General features: G+C 38.0%; 3 protein-coding genes across 5 annotated transcripts; all 3 read right to left on the bottom strand.

Moving 5' to 3' along the window:
- Window positions 1-379: 379 nt before the first annotated feature.
- On the bottom strand, window positions 380-6,189 carry LOC127757031 (protein HEAT STRESS TOLERANT DWD 1-like). The gene is made up of 14 exons (XM_052282441.1): window positions 6,115-6,189; window positions 4,584-4,886; window positions 4,413-4,457; window positions 4,092-4,198; window positions 3,911-3,989; window positions 3,463-3,636; window positions 3,242-3,340; window positions 2,418-2,586; window positions 2,162-2,265; window positions 1,933-2,072; window positions 1,776-1,848; window positions 1,171-1,283; window positions 931-1,048; window positions 380-758 (listed from the first exon to the last, which is right to left on the bottom strand). The coding sequence occupies exons 2-14, from the start codon at window positions 4,626-4,628 to the stop codon at window positions 627-629; spliced, it is 1,398 nt and encodes a 465-aa protein (XP_052138401.1). The 5' UTR covers window positions 4,629-4,886; window positions 6,115-6,189; the 3' UTR covers window positions 380-626.
- LOC127757033 (protein ZINC INDUCED FACILITATOR 1-like) lies at window positions 6,167-10,973 on the bottom strand. Of its 2 annotated transcripts, XM_052282447.1 has the most exons (19): window positions 10,886-10,973; window positions 10,607-10,779; window positions 10,404-10,444; window positions 10,216-10,276; window positions 10,024-10,083; window positions 9,838-9,883; window positions 9,658-9,760; window positions 9,510-9,563; window positions 9,365-9,427; window positions 9,228-9,277; window positions 9,070-9,145; window positions 8,372-8,545; window positions 8,170-8,257; window positions 7,622-7,707; window positions 7,425-7,532; window positions 6,857-6,901; window positions 6,691-6,779; window positions 6,392-6,435; window positions 6,167-6,264 (listed from the first exon to the last, which is right to left on the bottom strand). In XM_052282447.1, the coding sequence occupies exons 2-19, from the start codon at window positions 10,752-10,754 to the stop codon at window positions 6,200-6,202; spliced, it is 1,401 nt and encodes a 466-aa protein (XP_052138407.1). In that variant the 5' UTR covers window positions 10,755-10,779; window positions 10,886-10,973; the 3' UTR covers window positions 6,167-6,199. The 2 variants fall into 2 exon arrangements, with proteins under 2 accessions (XP_052138407.1, XP_052138406.1); XM_052282446.1 differs by lacking the exons at window positions 9,838-9,883; window positions 10,024-10,083; window positions 10,607-10,779; window positions 10,886-10,973 and having other exon boundaries at window positions 10,404-10,426.
- Window positions 10,974-14,701: 3,728 nt separating this feature from the next.
- On the bottom strand, window positions 14,702-19,464 carry LOC127757029 (protein ZINC INDUCED FACILITATOR-LIKE 1-like). Of its 2 annotated transcripts, XM_052282440.1 has the most exons (17): window positions 19,107-19,464; window positions 18,940-18,980; window positions 18,791-18,851; window positions 18,576-18,678; window positions 18,348-18,450; window positions 18,100-18,153; window positions 17,953-18,015; window positions 17,798-17,847; window positions 17,643-17,718; window positions 17,225-17,392; window positions 16,723-16,810; window positions 16,496-16,581; window positions 16,249-16,356; window positions 15,768-15,812; window positions 15,560-15,648; window positions 15,175-15,218; window positions 14,702-15,036 (listed from the first exon to the last, which is right to left on the bottom strand). In XM_052282440.1, the coding sequence occupies exons 1-17, from the start codon at window positions 19,237-19,239 to the stop codon at window positions 14,939-14,941; spliced, it is 1,410 nt and encodes a 469-aa protein (XP_052138400.1). In that variant the 5' UTR covers window positions 19,240-19,464; the 3' UTR covers window positions 14,702-14,938. The 2 variants fall into 2 exon arrangements, 1 of the variants encoding a protein (XP_052138400.1); XR_008013342.1 differs by lacking the exons at window positions 14,702-15,036; window positions 15,175-15,218 and having other exon boundaries at window positions 15,612-15,648; window positions 16,249-16,304.
- Window positions 19,465-21,854: the final 2,390 nt, after the last annotated feature.

The raw sequence follows: 21,854 nt of genomic DNA on the forward strand, positions 1-21,854 counted from the left end.
AGAGCTTCACACACAACATATCCATCCTGATTCTAGTCAGCGAATTGCACGTTCTGATGCCATAACAGTAACAAATATTCAGATTACAGTGTCAGAAACTTTGCTGATTAATAGGAGAACATGATTACATTCTGCGAGCAATCGATAAAGGAACTTATAAAATAAACAACTTATATTGGCACCTTTGGTGTCATTAACACCACCAGGTACATGCCACTTGGTTTTCTAAGAACAAGATTTTACAGCAAGAATGATGCTTGGGCAACTTATTTTGCTGCAAGACCCAGATTTCTGGCCGATGGACCGAATATCCAACTTAATTATCAGGCAAAAATATACAAACGATCGAGGTGAATATTACCTAATGCAAACACAGAGATGCACAATTATTAATCTTATCTTGTAGAATATAACATGTCATTTCAGTTGATCGAGATACTTTTGATTATCCTCATTCGGGCGACATCAGTGCAAAACTGAGAACCTACCACTATGAATGACAACGAAACTAGGATACAAGCTATCAAAAACTGATACTTGTAGACATGCAGTATCATTACACTCATCCACTTCAAAAAAAAAAAAACCATGAAACCTTGATTCAGATAAACAACTGCTGTAGAAATCTATGCGTCAGCTTCTCGAATGGTTGTATCGATGTTGCTGGGCATCAACATATTGAATCCATCAGCTGCCGTAGATATGATCATACTAGGTATCTGTGGATGCCAGTGCAATTCTTTCAAGTCTTTCTGGCCCTGCACATAAAACAATCAACATCACATTTATGATTTCACTCAGTAACAGTGTCTGTACTTTTGAAATACATCTCGAGGTCCACAAACATGTATTTTAATTACACAAGGAATGGTGAACACAATGATATGAAAATGAGAGGAAGTAAACATAAAACAAGTGTGGTAACAGTACCTGATGAACAAAGAGAAGTTGTGGGGGTAAATCTTCAGGGGCATCAGCCTGTTCTCTCATCCTTGCCCTGAACTCTGCCTCCTCTTCAGCATCTTTTTCCAATGAAAGATCCCAAATTCTGTACACAAACAATTCAGGATTGAAAAATGCAAGTCAGAAAATAGTAAAGAAAGCATTCTTTTTGGGGCATTTCAGCACACTTTAAACATAAGGTATAAAACTTGGAGTGAGGAGACTTACGTCAGTTGATGGTCAGCTGATGATACAGCTAGTGTTGACGGTTCATGTGGGCTCCATTCCACAGATGTAATCGGGTGCTTGTGGTATTCAAAATGGGCGACCAAGGAGTCATCCTAGAAGTAGAAAATAAAACAAAAGATATGATTTTGATGTGAATACCGTCGTTCAACAGCAAGATGAGACTATATGAACAGAAGAAATTATTATAGTTGTAAAAGGTGTTCAAATAACAAAGAATTAACATTATCGTTTAACTATCTAGCTGCACTGATTTTTGCACAAGAGCGTGTATTCTACAGGAGTCTGCATATTAAATATAGACATCAGAAGCAACAAATTATCTACAATAGCGTCTCTGGCTTGACAAATCTAGTAGCAAGAAAATGCAAAATATCATTCATCCATGAAATGGTTCAATCATCTTGTATCAATATTACTATCAAAAGACCCAATACCCCACATTTTCCTTCCAAAATATTAAATGCATAGACAGAAATCCAAACTGAAAATAAACCATAAAAACAGCAATGGAGGGAATATGCCATTTCAGTGTGCTATTTGCAACTGACAAGCACAGAACAGTGTGGCTTAACAATATGAAGTACCTTGATTAATCTAAGATCACGAATTGAGAAACTTCCATCATCGCATCCTGAAGCTATCATACAGCTAGCGAGCCTGGTAATGGTAGTCAGTATATTCATGAAATATTAGAAGGATTTTTTATGAAGATAATCGAATTTTCAAGTGAACATATCATACCGGTTCCATGAGATGACATTCACGTCAGCATTGTGAGCCCTAACAGAAATACAAGGTTTCTTCCCTGTCCGTATATCCCAGATAGATATTGTTCTGTCAGCTGAACAAGAGGCAAATATGTCGGCTTCTGTGGGACTCCACTGCAAAAATATAGTCAAGATGTTTGAGATAATCAAACGTTCAGTGCTCTAGAGAGCACCAAGAAGTATATATGCTTTCAGTGGCATGCCTGCAAATCTTCAACACTTGCAGTGTGTCCTACAAATGGATTTGTATCGACATTCCAACTGTTTGAAGTTGGCTCCCAGAGGTGGATGCATTTATTGCAATCACCTGCATAGGCAAATCATTAAATTGATATACTCAATGCCCATGTACGAAATGAAAGCATATGGATGTTCTATTAACACAGGACAGGTCACGGTTTTCTAAGCAAAACAGCATAGGACGTGACAAACAAATATAGCATGGACAAGTTCACACACCAGAAACAAGTCTTCCAGTAACAAGCGGACTCCAATCAATTGCATAGCCTTCATCTTTATGGCCACCAAATATTTTCACAGGTACGTGATTATGGATTCTGTCGTCTTCGTTGTGTGCAACTGCTCCAGACTCTGCTAATGAATTAAGGAAGGAGCTGAAGTCCCACACCTACAAATGCAGCAACATAACAGACAGTTTGATTATGCACAAAGTAGCAGGTATGGTAGATTCTATTCCTGGGCATGTTTTCAGGGTGCAATATAATAGATAACAATATGTCATGTTCATCGAAAACAGGACATGGTACCAATGTACAGATTTAGTGGAACCACCACTAAACAACAGGGCTTTCATCCCTCGACTACCTCACAACTCCACTCTAAACGTTGATACAATTTACTTTCAGTGCCTCGGCTATCAAAAATCAAAACCTGTACAGAATAATCATAATATCTTATGCCTAGTTTTGTCTAACATGGCATGCTAATATCCGCTAACTTGATTCAGGGGTGTTCAGTGGTTATGTACAGAAGGTAGCAGCAGTGCAGTGGATGGGTGACTAGGAGGACGAACAATCCTTTTTTGGTCATCATTACATGAGCCCAGTGCCAAGCTGACTGCAAAGCTAGATCCTACTCAAAACCAGATAGATTGAACGCAGGGGTTTTTCTGATTTTGTATGACAATGGGAGCATGCCAATTAATGGTATCTGTATTAAGTTTAAGGGGAGTTCAGACCTCGCAAAGAACTCAGGGACCAAAAATAGACTTGTTTGATCAAAAAGAGTAAAAAAAAGGAGTATTGCAAGACAAAGTAAAATACCTGAACATGACCTGTGTCTCCCCATGTTGCACATACATGTGGTTCCTGATTCATAGAGCGAATACGATTTACACACCCCGCATGAGCCACCTTTTTTAACTGTACATGCATAAACAGACACAAAGCATGTTAGAGTAATGTAACAAATGAGCAAACTGGGATGCAAAACAAGTAAAATTCATAGCTAAATTCACAGCTGTGCACTTGGAGAAAGAACTTACATGTAAAATGGGCATTGTGTCTTCATTAGCTGCTTCATCTTCTTCATCACTACTACTTTCACTATCCATATCACTGTCTCCATCAATTGCTGATGCTGGTATAGGTTCCCGCTTCTTCCCATTTATGTTGCAAATCTTGAAAATGCCTATATAATTCCATGAAGCCCTCTCAGCCTGAAAACACAGGCACCACTCATAATTACACAAACTATGTTGACAAAAGATTGATTCCATCAATTCAGGAGCAGGCAAAACCACTGATTGAAAAGGAATGTTACTAGGAAAAAAAAAGTCAAATGCACCCATGAATCATGACAGAGCACAGTTGACTTGGAAACGAACTGGAATCCTAATTTTGTTGTTGACAGAATTCATTAATCAAAATAGGAAAATATATGTATATTCATCATGTAAATTTTGAAGGAAAGCATTATAGAGAGAATGCAACCTGAGTTCCAGCAACGCCATATAATGTATGTGGGAATTCCGATCGCACGAGCCCAAGTTGATCCCGCACAACATCGAAACTGCAACAGATAACAAATCGATGAGGATAAATAACCCATACAATGATGCGCATATTGGCCTCGGATAAGGAGCGCGCAATGGCTGCCATGGTGAACTTTTACCTCAAGCACGGCCAGCCAATGTTAAACCCTCTAAGATAATTGTAAGCCTGAGGATCGAACTGGAGCTCCTCCCCTTCTTCCAGTGTATCCACACCAGGTTGCCATACCTGAAAAGAAATACCAATCGGGTCAGTGTTTCATTCGAAGAGCAGTGACAGGAGCAATTTGCCTTAGCTTAGGAAATTAAAACTATAGGAGAAAAAAAAAACTAATCACACATCGAACCTTTTCCTCTCACTGCAACTACCAAAAAAAAAATAAAAGAAAAGAAAAATATGTGTGCATCTGCTTGTAATAATTGGCATGTATTTGCCCTCTCACCTTGGCTGGGCAAGAAGGCACCCTAGACGATGAAGCTTCGGCTTTCTTCAATCCACCCACCGATAAAGATTGAAGAAAGAGTAGAGGCAGAGTTAGGCTCGAATTAAACCATGATGAAAATAAAATAAAATAAAATAAAATATCGCGAGACAGTCAGCACCAATCGCTCACCTTGCTCGATGCCTTCTTCTTCTTGACTTTGATCTTGCGACCCATCGGAGGAAGAGAAGAGGAGCAGCTCGGGGAGAAGGAGAGAGGAGGAGGAGAAGAGAAGAGAGGGCGGAGGTTGGAACTTGGAAGTGGCGGCGCGCACGGGCAGGGGGGCGAGCCCTAATAGGCGCTATCTTAGCTGGGCCAAGGCCGAATACTTGGATAAAGAGTGGCCAACTGGGCCGTCATGAGTAGTAACATGGTGCTAGCTAGACTCTCCAGCCCAAACAAAATGGGCCGTCTTAATCCGCTCCCAATTGACACCTTGAATTGAATTTATTTTGTCAGGATTGCATTTAGGAAATAGCTCTAGGTACTTACACTTAACAATGGGTGAAAACATTGAGGCCATGTCATGGATGACGTGGATGCAAATCTTCTAAGATCGATACCATATAGATGCATATTTAACGAGATTCAACGCATATATCTTCAAGATATGCTATCTTTCACGCAAAAACAAATACTGCCGAATTTAATATTGTTGATAAATATATCATCAAGATAGCCATATCATATAGTAGTATTAAATGCTACACCAAAAAAGGAATCCAACATGAGTATTAATGCCTATTTAAAAAATGTTTAATAAATTTAGTATCTATGTAAGATAATTCCTCTGTGCTATAAAGCCTAGATGTACAAGGTACACTTTTACATCTACAAAGACAAGTTTGTATACAAAGAAGGCGAGAATATGAAGACAATCTTGAGCTACTTCGTTTTCTTTTTAGTCATACTACAAATTTCCCATCGTTTGGTAGCTGGTCAGAATTATGAATTTCAATCAGGTATTTTATATTCTTGTTTAGCAACAAAATTAGCATGTTAACATGTTGAGTCTAAATAGAATAGACAAAATGATATTCCCTCCGTCCCAAAATATAACAACTTTTAGCATTAAGAATTTATCTCAAAATATAACAACTTCTTCACCAATATTTCCTTCCCAACCAATTATAACATCTATCTTTAATTTTACCTACTTCTTATATTCTGGGATGGAGGGAGTAAGTATTTCTTATCTAACTCCACTTGGTATCTTCTTATATGATTTATTCGAGTGAACGGATACAAGTATTTTTCTTATTGCATGCATTTTGTCTAACCAAGTAAACTCTTGGTATATGTAACTCTATATCTCATTGGTGTGGTAAGTAGTAACCTCCCTCACTTAAACTCATGATTTCACAAAATATCTCGTATTTTTTTTAATAAAGGTGGTACCATTAAATTGAATTTGTATTTGGAATTTGTTCACACAATCATAGCTGCTTGTTACAAACTTACAAGAAATGATCACTTTCAAATATACTTAAATGTCTCCATGCCTTACAAAATTTGACAAATCAAAATTGAGAGGTATGTGTTAAAGAAACATTTAGGAACTATTTCTAATTTTAACATTGAGATATTTGATTTTTCTTAACTTTAACAGGGATAAATCATGGATTTGTGAACTCAAGAAAGAATCTTTACAAGCATGCTATACCAAGAACTTTGACGGAACTCGGTGAATTTGCATCAAGAGAAGATTCCACTACTGCGGACAACAATGTTGATCTAACCCCAAAGCATCAAAGCTTGACCGCAAGCAAAACGGGGGCAATCCATGTTAGGGCAAAGAATATCATTTGATCCCCTGCAACATCAATGGAATATATCTGATATTAGTACCTTCAAGGATGCAGTACATTTATTATACTTGCACTATAAAATGCATAGTTATCAACAGAAGTTGGTTTCTAACTTGTAAATCAATTATATACCTGGGAAGAAGGCTGCATTTTGGCGTTCTTGGGCCCAAGAGAACCTATACAATTCATAAATAAAACAAGCATAACACGCTTGCATGAAAATTCTATACCAATTTTAGTATAGAATAAATGTAAAATTATTCCTTTACTTGTGAATTTGATAGTCCACAAACTTTTCTAGTTCAACTCTGTTGTTGGACTTAGTAGTTATTATGTCTCTAATATGATAAGATTGGTATTTTTTTCATGATATTTTCATGCTAAAACCTTTTGCCTTTAAGAAAAATTGTGTACGTTATAGTGATACTCACAGAGCTCCTGCTCCTGCTGGAGCAATTGCCTTGAAGAATGACATTGCCGTCGTAGATATGCCATTTGCAGCACCTCTTTGACTTTGTGACTATTGTTTGGAATGAACTGAATTAGATAACATTGTTAATATTGAGAAAATAATTGGTAGGTGGACTTGATACTTACAACAGCATTATTTTGGAGTAGGGAAGTGCCCGTTATGATAGTTATCTGATTTGACAACATTGTAATGTTAATAAGAATGATAATTGACATAAAACTAGAAATGACTATTTGTTTTCCGTGATCAATTCTATAATAGCTTCTACATGACAATTTTTTAAAAGGATTATTATGCATGAAATTGATGCATATCATAAGTCATGTATAGATATATAACTAAATATTACATCACCTATAAAGATAAATCAAACGTAACGATTTTAAAAATAAGAATCAAAGTTATGTAATATACACATGTTATAAGGGTCAATTGAATTGCAGAGTATATATGAGCACCCTCCTAGTCAAGATATAATTAGTTGACTAGTCCTTATATGCACAATAAGATGAGTGATCAAACAATTGCCAATTTTAGAAGAAAAAAAATATATTCTTTGGCTTGTAATATAAAATGAAAATTATTTTCATAGTGTATATTATGCTATTATGTCTTATATGATAAGTACATCATATCTATTTTTTTCCTTGAATCATGTTGTTTGGAATGTGACAAAAAATATTTGAAACTTACTGATAAAACACCCTTTAAAATGGTTCCAAGGTAAAGAGCTATTCCAAGTCTAAGCCCTGACAAGTGTGTCATAAAGGGATAAGCAGCAAGAATTGGTATGGATAAAGCCTGTAATATACACACAATATTTGTATTAGATATTTGGCTTGGCTAAGAAACATGTATATGCGTTTTGAGCATATGGTTTAAATACTCACTAATGCAATACGAGATGAATTGATGGATCCAAGAAATTTATGGACCGATCTATAGATGAAAAACTGATACACAAGTAGACCAGCACCTAAAATAGCACATAGGATTAATATTTTTGGGGTTTGCATAATTATACTACTCAATAAATTTTGGTAAAATAAGTAATACATGAGTTAGGACATATGCCTTTCAATACAACAACCGTATCAATCATATACACTAGTTGAGATGAGCATTACACATTCCTTCTAGTACCATATTCCTTATTGGTAAATTGTTTCGTATTTATTTCGTACATTAATTCCAAAAGAGAAAACATTATAGAATTCTGAAAATTTTAGAGAATCTCATCTTGATATTGTGGAGTGTTGACTAGATGTTGAGGAAGAAACATATACATGTAGTATAACAATATATCTAGTGTGCGAACATCTGTATATACCGACTTTGAATGAATAGTTACCCCCAAATGAATAAAGTGCTACATAAGATTTATGAGATGTGGAAATGATGGTCATAATAAGTTTCTCCACAACAGTTAATGGAGTACCTGCAACTGCAAGAACTCGACCAACTTCTTTAGACAAAAAACTTAATCCACCATATCTTTTGTCACTTACAGCCCATAAGGAAAATATCTAGTATACATATAAAAAATCAATTAGTCCTTTATAGATATGAAAAACATATTTCTTTTATATATTAACCAATCTGCATATTCTAATGAATAGGGATACAGTTAAAATCATTACCTCACTATATGCTGTATCATGAAGGGTGAAAACACAGTATGCAATAATAGAGGATATCAATGGCCAGTTCTTGTAGAGGCTCTTCTGTTTATGTGAATCTTCTTCAAGTGTACTTCTTGAGTTGTCAATCATTTCAATTTCACCTTCAGTATTTTTATGCTTATGAAGTGTCTCCTGGTAATTAAGATTGTCAATTTGATTAATATTGTTCCTTGCGGTCATGTCTTAATAATTATAATCTCACTTAAAAGCTTCAAGTACACAAGTCACAGTTTTTGGGCAGTAGTCATGCAACAATTGAGTACAAGAATAAATACAAATTAGTTTGTTCATCATTAATCATATTCTCTTTTAGACATAATGGAAACCAAGAAAATATTTTTTAAATCAGTGGAAGTGTTTCATGTTCTTAAAAAATTGTATCATATGCTTATTTAAAACCTCCAAGTTGTCAACTATTGAATTTACACTCCATATGTTCATGCTTCAAATATAAGCTAGCCTTCTAACTAACTAACTAACTATGTGACCAATTGACATATATCATTCCTATTCATGGTTGGGTAAAGTTATGCATAGCATTGAAAGAGTTAACAGAGCTATATGGGAGCTAGCCTAAGAGGTGAGAAACTTCATAGTGATTTTAAGTACAGTCTTGTAAAACACATAAAAGTAGTATATACAGGAGTATCACTCACCGGTAGCCATATGCAGCTTATAAGAACAACAAGAGCAATGAGTGAGATACAAAGGCATGGCAAGAAGTATGGGAACCTATAAAAAATACACATATACTTTTTAATAAATGATAAAACTATTTATGAAATATATCTTGAGACAAACCATTTGTGTATACCTCCCAAATATTGACTTCTCAGAAAATATATTTGGATATTGCTTAGCAGGCTGAGAGAAATGAGAGGCAAAATAAGTTATAATACTGTTGTAATATTTTGTGAAAAAAATGGTTACAATTTATAACAAAACAAATACCTGTGCAAAGTAGCCTCCAATGGCTGGACCCACAACAAGCCCTATGCCCCAACCAGTGCTTACCTATATATAAGTAATGAAGTGGATTAGAGATACAATTGTCTGAATTTTGTACTTGTGATGAGACGAGTATAAATTTATTTACTATTGATAATCCTAGAGCCTGATGTTCAGGTCGACAAACTTCAATGGAATAAGCCTGCAATAATTCAAACAATAAGCATACATATATATTTGTTCACATGAATGACAGAATAAATTCATTTGATTTATGATTATGCTTTGTAGCATACCTTTATTGGGGCCAGCATGCCATTTAGAGCACCAAGTAGGAATCTTGTGGCAATTGCCATCCAATACTTTACACTTAATCCGAACAGAGTGTTGAATATGACCCTTAAAACAGAGGATCATATATTGAGCTTTTCAATTTTTCATGTAAAAGTGAACATTTTGAGACAATAAATACTCACACTGATAAAATAGAAAATTTAATGATAGGTTTCCTCCCTATACGATCTGCAACTTTTAGGAAAACTTTAGCTTGTGCTTTAGGCATGATGTCATTTTGGTCTTTCAGACTCTGTTTCTTGTAAGAATCTTTACATTTCTTTAACGGAAATGGAGGGCATCGCCCTTTGCTCAAAAAAAAAAAAAACGATCTGCAACTACACCCCAAAAGAGTGAGGCAAAACATCTACCGATCATATATGATGCACCTACAAAACATAAATGTTGTCACATTCTACTTCTGCATGAGCATATAATTTTTATGAAATAGGAAAGAGAAGGAACTTTGGAATTTAAAGTAGGCTAGACTGATTGAAAATCATAACTTTCATGATTCTTACCAAGAAATCCAGCGTATAATCCAATATCTTGTTCCTTTTTTGCCACATGCAGGTCTTCTATCTAGTGTGAAGAAAAGTAAATAATTGTAGGATTATAAAATGTGACTTAGTGAAGCATGGCATGCGTTTTTGCTCCTATAGAGAAGACGATATATGACATGGATTAGATCTTGTTGAGATTAACGTACCATGAAGTAGAGGAATGGGAACAACGAAGATATTGGTAAAGCTGAAAAGGAAAACAATACAACCAATCATCAGAAAATAAGATTATCAACATATGGATTGCAAGCTAGTTGTATCATCAAAACAAGTATACCATGCATGTATGGGCTCATAGTAAAAATTTCAAGACATCATAACCATGGCTAATTAATTAACAAGAACATACAAGAGGCAATGGTGGTGATCCCAACAAAGAAGAACTCCTTGTAGGGGATGCCTTGGCTGCTCTCCAGCTTCCGTTCCATGGCGCAGCCGGGGCAGCCATCGTAGAACACCGGCCTCATCACCGGCGATGGCGGTGCCTCCTCACTCATTGACTATTTGCAGTAGCTAGCTGACCTGAAAAGTCCAGCAGAATAGTTGTGATAGTCAGGTTAAGTATACAGCTATGCACTACACTCAATTTGGAGAAACTGTGTCATGAGAACACACAAAATTCAGATACCGATTGAAAGTAAAACGACAGCGGTCAGCTCGATCGATCGATGTTCAGAGACCGGATGGGTAGGCAAGATACACATCCAGTGACATTATATAGCCATGGATCCATGCAGTTGCTTCTTTGTGCATCCATGCTGTTGCTGGCTAGTCAGCACCATAGCAGCATGCATCAAGCTTGCCGGCCGCTTCAGTATGTACGCGTGTGAGATATTTTAGGCACCTCATACCACATGAGGCTGATATATGTTTCTTTTTTTGCAATCGGCGAATAATGAAGCCATGATTATTGATGAGTTAAATTCTAGCTAGATGGCAATGTACGTACATACATAATGACAACAAGCCAAGTATTCATAGTGATCAATTAAAGCCGTGAAATTAATTAACTCATCTTCTAGCACATTCAGTGATTCAGGCTTTCTTTGCATAAATCATAATCTGTCATTGTTCATCGGCGCTACAGCGGCAGAGACAGAGGGATTCAGGTAGCATGCATGCGCAAGAGCAAATTTGCAATCATGCAGGAGTTAATTAATGCAATTAAGAAACGAGAGCATCCTATCATTATCATATATTCGGGGAGAAGAAAATAATATGTCAGCGCTGATGCACGCATATATGCGACGGCTGTCTGTATTACTTGAAGTCAAATCAGAAGCTACGCATGCATCTGACCTCTCTCTGCATCGATCGATCAATACTAGGACTACACGCATGGCCATGACAGTTGCTAGCTGCACCAAGCTGTGCCTGCCTACCTGCTGATGATGGATACAGCACCATCGATGGATCATCATCAGCTTGCAATGTGCTTGAGTTCGGCAGCATGCATGAAGTGTGCCACCCAGTTCGGCCTCTCCTAGCCAGTAGCCATGTAAGCTACCTTTATTAATTAATCCCTTGAAACAATGGTGCATAATTTCATATCTTGATTGGTCGATAGGCGTATCGTATGGTTCTTCCAGATCAGTTAATTCTGAAACAAAGTATGCATTCTTTGGATCGATGAACACGCCACAAGCCAAAATAACCTGGCCGGCGGTGGCAGTTAGCTAGCTATATAGTACTATGATATGTTCCATTACTTCTACATACGATATCTTCATTAAAAAAAGGGAAAATTTGAACCATGCCACACAAAATTTGTAAAATTTGTGATATGCCACACTGACCCACATGTCATTGACTCATGTAGGTTCTACATGTCATTGAGATACGGGTGACATATCTCAAATTTTGTAAAATTAAGGTGGCATGGTTCCAACAAACCTTTAAAAAAAACTGTACATTTGATTCTTGATTTGAACCTTGTTTTGGGTCAATTGTTTAGTCTTTTTTTTTTGAGAAAATGGTCAATTATTTAGTTGACAAGTACGCTAACTTTTAGTGCTATAAAAAGAACAGGGATATCCATGTAAAAAGAAGAAGAAGACGACGACTAGGGTAGAGGCCGTGGCATTAAACAGGCAAAGATATGGGCGTAGACAGAGGGGTAAATGTGTTTTGGGCCAACTGTGTGCTGACCCGCTACAAGCCTACAATCCATGTCAGCAACGGCCACGCAATTGCAATCAGATTAAGATTATTAGAAGTAATTTGAAACAAAATTGATAGATTATTATAATCATATTATTCGAATTAGTATAATCTAGTAATCTCCTCCAAAAATATGTTCTTTTTTTATTTTTGGGTGGCTAAAAACCCACTGCCCCTACATACTTCAAAGAAATTACTCACTTCTATCATTTGTACCTCTTAGCTCTTCTCTCCCCCACTCCAGAACAGATCGAGAGTTAGAGAGACCTAGCGAATCATGGCGGCATGTGATGGCGGCACTCAGACGGGTGTCGCTGTTCAGGCGACCAAAACAGCTGAGGGCTTTATAGACTTTAATCTTTCAAACCTATTATTTTGTGTCTCCAATAATCTAGAGAGAAACAAATACTTCTTATGTTTCGTATTATATTAGCAGTCCCAATCCTCCACCTAGGATGGTTTTTATGGCATTAACTACATTGCTATGTAGGACTTTTAGCTTATGTGTCACTATATTAAATAAGAGAGAGTGGAGAGAGGAAGAAACTAGGTCTCATGCAAGATCCAGCTTCAACACGAGAACCTATGCACTAGACACTATCAAGTTTTACATTGGGAGAGAATAGTATCTTCATAATAGATGAAGAATAAATATGATTGGTAGAGAAGAGAGATGATGTATTAATGGCCTACTTTAAGAAATCATGGGTTGTGGAGTGTAGTTTATATTGTGATGTCTTATTGATATGGCACTATAAATACTGCTTATAGACACTATGGGTTGGGACTACCCTAAGTCGTTTTGACTTTTTTTCTAGTCAAACTTCTTTATGTTTGACTAAGTTTATAGATAAATATAGTAGTAATTTTAATACAAAACAAATATATTATGGAAATATATTCAATGAAACTAATTTAATGTTTAAAATGTTGCTAATTTTTTATAAACTTAATCAAACTTAACCAAAATTGACTAGAAAAAAATTAAAATGATTTATAATATAAAATGGAGGGAGTAGCTTATACTACTACTCCATAATGTAAAGCGGAAGTAGTAATGACTCAATAATCTAGATTACTAAAACAAACGGACCTAAATAGAGAAAACGGACAATATGCCACTCTCTAGCTTTGGTTCGGATGAAATGACACTCAATACAATGCACCGGATAAACTGCCACTCAATACGTTTACCAGATGAAATGCCACATTGGAGATTTTTATGCCCAAAATATCCCTAGAGAGAGGGGGAGAGGGGAGGGCTGGCCGAAGGGCGCCGGAGGCCTCGCCAGGCAACAGCGGCGGCTGGCGGGGATGACAGGGGAGGAGGACAGGGTGAACGAAGAGGCGACTATCTCTTCAAAATAAAAAAAAAAGAGGCAACTGCAGTGGAGCCTTAGACCGTCGTCCCCGTTGCCGCCCTCCTCCTCCCCCTGCCCCCCACCGCTGCCACCTCCTGGCGAACGTGCGGGTAGGCGTGCTCGCTACCCCGTCCTCCTTCCACACGTCATCGCCTCTCCTCCCTCCCCCGTCATCCATGCCGGCCACCGCTCGGCAAGGCCTATCCTCCTCCCCCGTCATCGCCGCCCCGTCCTCCTCTCCCCGTCGTCACCGCTGGCCGCCTCCGCCACCGCCCGGCGAGGCCTCCGGCGTCGTGCGGCCAGCACTCCCCTCTCCCTCTCTCTACGGATATTTTGGGCATAAAAATCTTCAAAGTGGCATTTCAATTTCCATCCGGTAGATAACATACTGAGTGGTATTTTATCCGGTGCATGGTATTAAGTGGCATTACATCCAGCGTATCGTCCGTTTTCTCGACCTACTAGTAAATATGACGGCGGTTGGCCGCTCGTCTTCCCCAAATGAAACGGGGCCGTGGCTGCCGTGCCGCGCCGGGAGACGACGGAGGTGGTGTACACATACATACGGCTCATCGAGCGAACGAGGGCAGCCGCTCGAGGAGGGCGGAGGCCAGTGGCTCCTCAGTGCTCCCCGCCCCTATTCGTGGTGCCCTTGGCGATGGCGGAGGTGGCGGCGTTACGGAGATAGAGATTGATCTCTGCTGAGAGATCCGATTAGCAGCTACTCCCCATCGCCTCTGCACCCGAATTCATCCTGCCCTCTGCCTGGTACGAGCTATTCATCCCATTTTCTGTGTCGCGAATAGCACTCAACTGATTTTTAGTCCTACATGTTTTCTTGTGCTTGATTTGATTGGATGGTTGGTAGTTTTGATTAATCAGTTCCAATGGCCAAACCTCACCTCACTAGTACTCCACAGCTAGAAGAACAGCTATTCAAATTCAACATTGCAATATACAAGGTTATCTTGCTCATAAGCCCAAAGCAGAACAAAAATGAAGAGCAACTCCAACAGAGACTCTGCACTGGAATGCTGCATGATCCTACCATTATGCTATAACCACATCTAAACCATCTTTTAGCACTAAGCCACACTTATTACTCACTATAACTGCATCTTTATGATCTTTGCCACACCAGCTAACAGTATCTGAATGTTCTATTTATATTGTTGAGGAACAACCAAGAAAGGTTTGAAGGTTAACATGAGCCCAATGACCTCGGTCAGATTCAGTAGAAGAAATACCATCTGGTCACCTGCACAACGTTGAATTTCCAATTTATGATCAAATAAACATTACAAAGCACCGATGTATACATACCTAATTTAAAGCACTGTAGTAAATGGTTGCCACACACAGTTGATGGTTTCTAAAAATGCATTGGAGTATTTACCAGGAAAAAATGCCGCATGTTGTCTCTTTTGTGCCCAAGAGAATCTGCAACCACAGGTTTTGAACAGTCAGTCCTTTTCTTCTTCAAACGAGTTTACAGTTTCATAACAACATGTTCATCTTCAGGCTTCAGGCAACAACTATTCACTAAATTGGGAAGGACGAACTAGCCACCAACATTTTTATGACCACAGTTTTTTCTCCTGCTCTATTCATTGAAATTGGCACAATCCAAGTGCCGGTTCGTTAAAAAAAAAATCCCTCTAATCTTTTGCAAATTGCACACTGACAATTATGTTGGCCATAAATCTATTGTTCAATCTTGGAAAGTGATACTGAGTCTATTGTTCAATCCAGGAGATGTAGACAGCAACATTTGTACTTACATGACACCTGCCCCAGCCGGAGCAACAGCCTTGAACAAGGACATGGCTGTTGTGGCTATTCCGTTTGCAGCACCCCGTTGCCCTTGTGGCTGTCAAAATGATGCAATTTTCAAAAATTAAATTTATTTTAAATTAGTGTATCAGAAAATTTTCTTTTCTTTTTTGAGGCTATCAGACAATAGTCAATTGAGATAAGTTCGACAAGTACCACTGCTTTGTTTTGCAGAAGAGAGGTGCCCGTAATTATAGTTATCTGATCAACATTACGAAATATCAGTATCTTGTTATCTTCAAATATGCTATGTGAATAATAAATAAATTAAATTATCTAGCAAGATTTTTTATATTTATTATAGAATGGCAACTAACTATTTGCAGTGAAGTGCTAACTAATTTTATATGGGTTAAATTTCAGAACTGTAAGCTCATGGATATTTTTCCTCAACCTCTCTTTTGAATTAAAAAAATGGCATTTATTTTCACATCCCAACCTTTTGGTCGTGTCACCCACAGTCTCTCTGAACAATTGTGCAATAGTACTTTTGCTATGAAAATTTTCATGGTGTTGTGGTATTAGTTTTCCATGCCTCCATGAGTGGCACAACCAAAATGTTCATTAAAAAAGTACCTAAGAATTTGTACTTAAATATTTTTTTAACTAAAAAAAACTAAGTTCATAAAGTACTTACAGCTAGAACACTTTTGATCATTGCTGCACTATAAAGGGCCACACCAAGTCTTATTCCTGATAAGTGTGTCATAAAGGGATAAGCAGCAATTATTGGTACAGATAGTGCCTGCAATGCTAAAGGTCAGCTGATAAAAGCAAAGTAGTAACCAATAATATTTTAAACTCTTTTCTTTTAAAACTCACAGTTACCAATAACAAGTAAACTGTAAAAAATATATAAGAAATACTGAAATTTAGTAACTCACCGCTGCAATGCGGGTTGAGTTGATAGGTCCAAGAATTTTATCAACCCAACCATAGATAAAAAGCTGATATACAAGAAGGCTGGCACCTACAATGTAACAAAGGAGATGTTTATCTTCCGAACCAATATGTTAGAGCTCAACATTAAATGCAAACACCCTGATCCTGTGATTAAAGAATTGAATATGCTTAAAATTTGTAGGAAAGAAATTGATTGAATTTGACTTACCTGCCACTGCAAGAACTTGCCCGACATCTTTAGATGAAAAGCTGAGTCCACCGTATTTTCTATCACTTACAGTCCACAGAGAAAATATCTGATGTTAAAAAAAATAATGTTTAGAAAATGACATTTCCAGATAGCATATTAGATTCTTGCACGACTACACACTTTTATTTATATATTATAAAATAGATCAATACTTTATAAACTAAAATCTAACTAATCTGCTAATACATAGGTATCTTAATATGGAACTTACAGAGATACATGATTAAACAGAAAAAAAGTTGGCATGGATAAATATGAAATGATTATTACAGCAAATGCATTTCAGCTTATTTTTAGAGCAAGAAACATGAATATCCATCCTTATTGAGAAAAGCATGACAACTATTTGATATAGAGAGTTTATATTTGGCGTGCATAATTATTTATATTCTTACATAGATATTGAGCAGTCAATATGTAATAATAATTTCTTATCACATTAGTAACTGTAACTAAGTACCTCACTATATGCTGTGTCATGAAGGGAGAACACACAATAAGTGATAATAGATGACATCAATGGCCAATTTCTGAATAAGCTTTTCTGATGTGATTCTGCACTTTCTTGAGTAGAAGCTTCAGCTGTCTCCACTCCCACTTCAAGGCCTTTATGCTTATGTAGGGTCTCCTGTTTAGTTGATCAAAGAAATATGCAGTCATAAAAAATGATAACAGAGATAAAGTCATGTGCAAGGTTTAAAAAGGGTTGGTAGACCAGGCACATGGATCATGCAGTTAGTTTGGATATATATCTTGGTTCTTTTTGTCATCCAACATGACAGACTTATGTAGAAACAGGTCATAACAAAATTCTTGCAGATACAAATATAATATATAATCTTAATAATACAACTTAACAAATAGTAGGTAATACATACCGGTAGCCATATACAGCTTAGGAGGACCAAGAGAGCAAAAAGTGATATACAAAGGCAGGGTAGAAGATATGGAAATCTGCATAATTTGCGATCACACATTTACAATTGCAAACTATCTCATTGAACATGAAGAACCGATTTTTAATAGAAAATACCTCCCAAATATTGACTTCTCGTGAAAAAGATGAGGATATTGTTTGACAGGCTGGTAGTAAGAAAGAAAAAGGTAAGTATAAATACTCATTTTGATCGATCGTTGACAAAGAAGGAAAAGATATCTATGAACCCGAATAATATAATGTAATATTACCTGTGCGAGGTATCCCCCAATTGCTGGGCCAACTACAAGACCTATCCCCCATGCTGTGCTCACCTAAAATTTTGATGACATGGATGAAACAGAGTTCTTACTTCGTAGATATAGATGCAAATTACTATTTATAGACTTGTAATTTACAATTGATAGGCCCAAAGCTTGATGTTCAGCTCGGCAAACTTCGATGGAGTACGCCTGCAGCCATAAGTAATATAAAACATAATTGAGTAAATGTTTGATGGAATAAGAATACCAGTCGATACTGACACCACATCCTTCATTTGTCCCCAACAAACTTCTTTCACATTTCAAAGTATCTTAATGTTTTTTGACGGGAAAACAGCAGGAGAGGCTCCTACTAAGTATCTTAATGTTTCCTAAAAAGGTACCTTTATTGGTGCAAGCAATCCATTCAGAGCACCAAGAAGAAATCTTGTGGTAACAGCCATCCAGTACTTCACACTTAATCCAAACAAAGTATTGAGCACAATGCTGGAAGTATAGATTCAAAGACAGGTTAAAAAATTGTTTAGCAGATGGAACAGACTACAAAGTAAATGCCATATGCCATGGATACATTCCTGTCAATATTTTAGGAAAGGTACCATAGTGCTTACACTGCAAAAATGGAAAAGATAATGACAGGCTTTCGGCCAATACGATCCGCCACCATACCCCACAAGATCGATGCGAAACCTCGGCCGATCATATATGATGCGCCTGCAGCAAAAATATATCAATGTAAATGTTACTGGATTTTTGACGTAGTTGTGAAAGAAGTGTTCATGAATTTTGTTACTCAATGACAGATTATTTTTCAGAAATGTTATACCAAGAAATCCAGCATAGAATCCAATATCTTCCTCTGTCCGAGCAACATGCAAGTCTCTTATCTGTTCGAGAGAAGGGAATGTATTGAGTACCTCTTGTAAAAATATATTTTTCATGAAATTAGATGGAATTCATGGAAACTGAACTTACCATGAAGTACAGGAAGGGGAACAAGGAAGAGATTGGCAGAGCTGAAAATTTAAGTGGGGTGACAAAGAAGGTTACTAATTATAAATCAGTAGAATAAGATAAGACCAAGAAGAGATTATGACAAACATCAAACTAAGTTGACTCTGCATGTCTATGTGTTTTCATACAGGAGGCGAGGGTGGTGATGCCGACGAAGAGGAACTCCTTGTAGGGAATGCCCTTGTGCTCCTCCTTCCTCTGTTCGATGGCGCAGCCGGGGCAGCCATCGTGGTACACCTTGGTCGCCGGCGGCTCAGACATCAACGGCGACGCTCTCAATGGAGTTGACAAGCACGTATGCAGAGTGTGATGATGAGCTAGCTAACTTAGCCAAGGCGAAGAGGAGTTGTCAGGAGAAGGCAACTGCAGCCAGCCAGGAGCGCTCATCAGGACGAGGTAAGAGGAGGAGGAGGAGGAAGAAGATGATGTGGTGGTGGAGATTGGCGAATGCAAACGGTGGCGAGAGAGACATCCAGGGGAGTGGGTCAAGGCGTATTAATGGATGGCTGCTACTGCTGGTGGTTTTGTCTCTTGGTACGCGTGCCACATCAGTACCAAGGGGGGGGGGGGGGTGCAGAGAAGAGAAACACAAGGACGATCTTGTTCGTTCGTGCGTGTGAACTGCGATGTGCAGTGCAGCTGCAGTGGCAAAGATGTATCTATCCGTGGTGGACAAAGGCCCTGTTCTGTTAGCACAAGATCGAGCCGGCTGCCGTGCAGGTGGCAGTGCAGATGGACGCGACGGTCTACCTGTTAATTGCTGATGATTGATTGTTTGCCGGCTTCTGCCGTGCAAGCGTCGTCCACTACGTGGCCAGTGAAGTGAAGGTACGTCAATGCGACTTATATGCTCATCCATGCAGCAATTATATGATTGAACAATCCATTTGTATGGGATTAATTAGCTGGATGATGTATTCCATGTCCATTTCGACGCATGCAGCATGTTATTATGTACTCCCTCCGGTTCACATTATAATACGTTCTAACATTGTCTATATTCATATAGATGTTAATGAATCTAGACATATATATATATATATATATATATATATATATATATATATATATATATATATATATATGTGTGTGTGTGTGTGTGTGTTTAGATTCATTAACGTATATATGAATGTGTACAAAACCAGAAAGTCTTATAATATGAAACGGAGGAAGTAACAAATATTTAACCTTTAAGACTAGGTTTAATCAAACTTCTAAAACTTTGGGCATAGTAGTTTTTTAAATGCTTAGTTTTTTTAAAAAAATAATTGGTACTAAATTCGTATGAAAAGCATTATCATAAAATTATAAACTTGAAACATTTATAAACTTACTTCAACATAAAATTGATTGTTAATGTTTTAAAAGTTTAACCTCTTGTTTTAAACGTGAAATATATGTGATCGGAGCGAGCAAATTTCCTAATATTTTTTCTATGACTTTTACGGCTAAAACTTTTTGTTGTTACTAATTACTATAGCTAGGGTCCCCAATTTTATTTTCGAAGCTTATAGTAAAATCTAGGCTTCAAAATTCTCTTCTTAGAGACTCATACGGTAAAATTCACTCGCTTGTTATATTTCTCTGGTGTACCTATCACAAACAGTTTGCTGACTCAGAATCCTAGGTACCACAGGCACAGATGATTGTAGTTCCAAACCATTTGAGATAGCGATTAATATCTTTTGCATATTTGTCAACATACGGTTAAAAACAGTATCAATGATCATAACACTTACCTCTATCTCTGTCTCTGTCTCTGTCTCTGTATCCTTTCCTCCCTCTTCTTGTCTCTGATGAAGAGAGTGTCTATCACGATCTTCATTATGATGTCTATCAGGATCTTCATTATGGTAGTAGCTGTGCTTATTCCTCCTTGATCTTATCCCTTTTTTGACTGACTTGATTATTACACCATTTGAAACTGGTCTAGTGATAATTTACCCAAGAACAACTATTACAAGGTCCATGTTATTTTCAACGGAATGGAGCTCTAAACCTCCTATATTTGTTCGTGAGTAAAATACATTGCCGGTCTGTAAATTTGGGGCGTGGCACCATATAGTTCCACGATCTTCTAAATCCGACATTTAGGTCTATAGTCTTGTTTTAATAAACCATCACAGGTCCAAAGCATATATGACTGGGTTGACCACTGATGTGGCGGCTATCCAGCGTGGCCGCAACTTTGCAGCTTACCTCCTCAGGCTCGGTCGACCCACTTCTCCCCCAAATAACCACTGAACCCCTCAGTCCAACCCATGCCCACCGCTCCCATCTCACTCAAAACCCCTCGTGTAGCGCCGCGATGACTCTGAGGGCGGCGCTCGCGATCGTCGGTACTCTGTGGTGGCTGGAGACGCGACCCTAATTAGCATGTGTTGCTGCAGTAAGTTCCACGATGTTCTTCTTGCGGCAGCAAGGGCACAAAATCAGCAGGAGATCATGCTTCTTACTCTGAGCACTTGAAGATGACGCATTGCTTCGAGTAGCCATGGCCTCCCCTATTGACGCACTTCATGAAGCTCCCCTAGCCCCCTCCTGTGCTGACACCACCCTACCCGCATCCCTCCTCGTCACTGCGCTAGCCCTATCACTATGTCGCTGCCGCTACGATACAACGCTCCCTAAATCAAAACAATACAAAACAAAGATATTTGGGGGAGAAGTGGGTTGACCGAGTGGGGAGAGGGCAAACTGCAAAGCTACGACCACACTAGACAGCCACATCGGTGGTCAACCTAGTCAGATGGGCTTTTAGACCTACGATGGTTCATTGAAATAGGATCATGGACCCACATGTCGGATTGACAATATCGTGGATCTAAGTGACACCAGTAGTGGATCTATAACCAGTAGCGGATCTAGAAAATATT

The sequence above is a fragment of the Oryza glaberrima genome, chromosome 12 (assembly GCF_000147395.1).
Source record: "Oryza glaberrima chromosome 12, OglaRS2, whole genome shotgun sequence".
NCBI classification, from domain to species: Eukaryota; Viridiplantae; Streptophyta; class Magnoliopsida; order Poales; family Poaceae; genus Oryza; species Oryza glaberrima.

Excerpts from the sequence above, each read along its gene's own strand:
- LOC127757029 (XM_052282440.1), bottom strand. The coding sequence starts at position 19,239 with ATGTCTGAGCCGCCGGCGACCAAGGTGTACCACGATGGCTGCCCCGGC. Across the intron at positions 18,679-18,790 it reads ATTCTATGCTGGATTTCTTG|GCGCATCATATATGATCGGC; the intron begins GTATAACATTTC and ends TTTTTGCTGCAG. Across the intron at positions 16,582-16,722 it reads GCAAGTTCTTGCAGTGGCAG|GTGCCAGCCTTCTTGTATAT; the intron begins GTAAGTCAAATT and ends GTTACATTGTAG.
- LOC127757033 (XM_052282447.1), bottom strand. The coding sequence starts at position 10,754 with ATGAGTGAGGAGGCACCGCCATCGCCGGTGATGAGGCCGGTGTTCTAC. Across the intron at positions 8,546-9,069 it reads TAAGCTGCATATGGCTACCG|GAGACACTTCATAAGCATAA; the intron begins GTGAGTGATACT and ends CTTAATTACCAG. Across the intron at positions 8,258-8,371 it reads ATGATACAGCATATAGTGAG|ATATTTTCCTTATGGGCTGT; the intron begins GTAATGATTTTA and ends TATGTATACTAG.
- LOC127757031 (XM_052282441.1), bottom strand. The coding sequence starts at position 4,628 with ATGGGTCGCAAGATCAAAGTCAAGAAGAAGAAGGCATCGAGCAAG. Across the intron at positions 4,458-4,583 it reads AGAAGAAGGCATCGAGCAAG|AAAGCCGAAGCTTCATCGTC; the intron begins GTGAGCGATTGG and ends GGTGGATTGAAG. Across the intron at positions 2,266-2,417 it reads TACTGGAAGACTTGTTTCTG|GTGATTGCAATAAATGCATC; the intron begins GTGTGTGAACTT and ends TTGCCTATGCAG.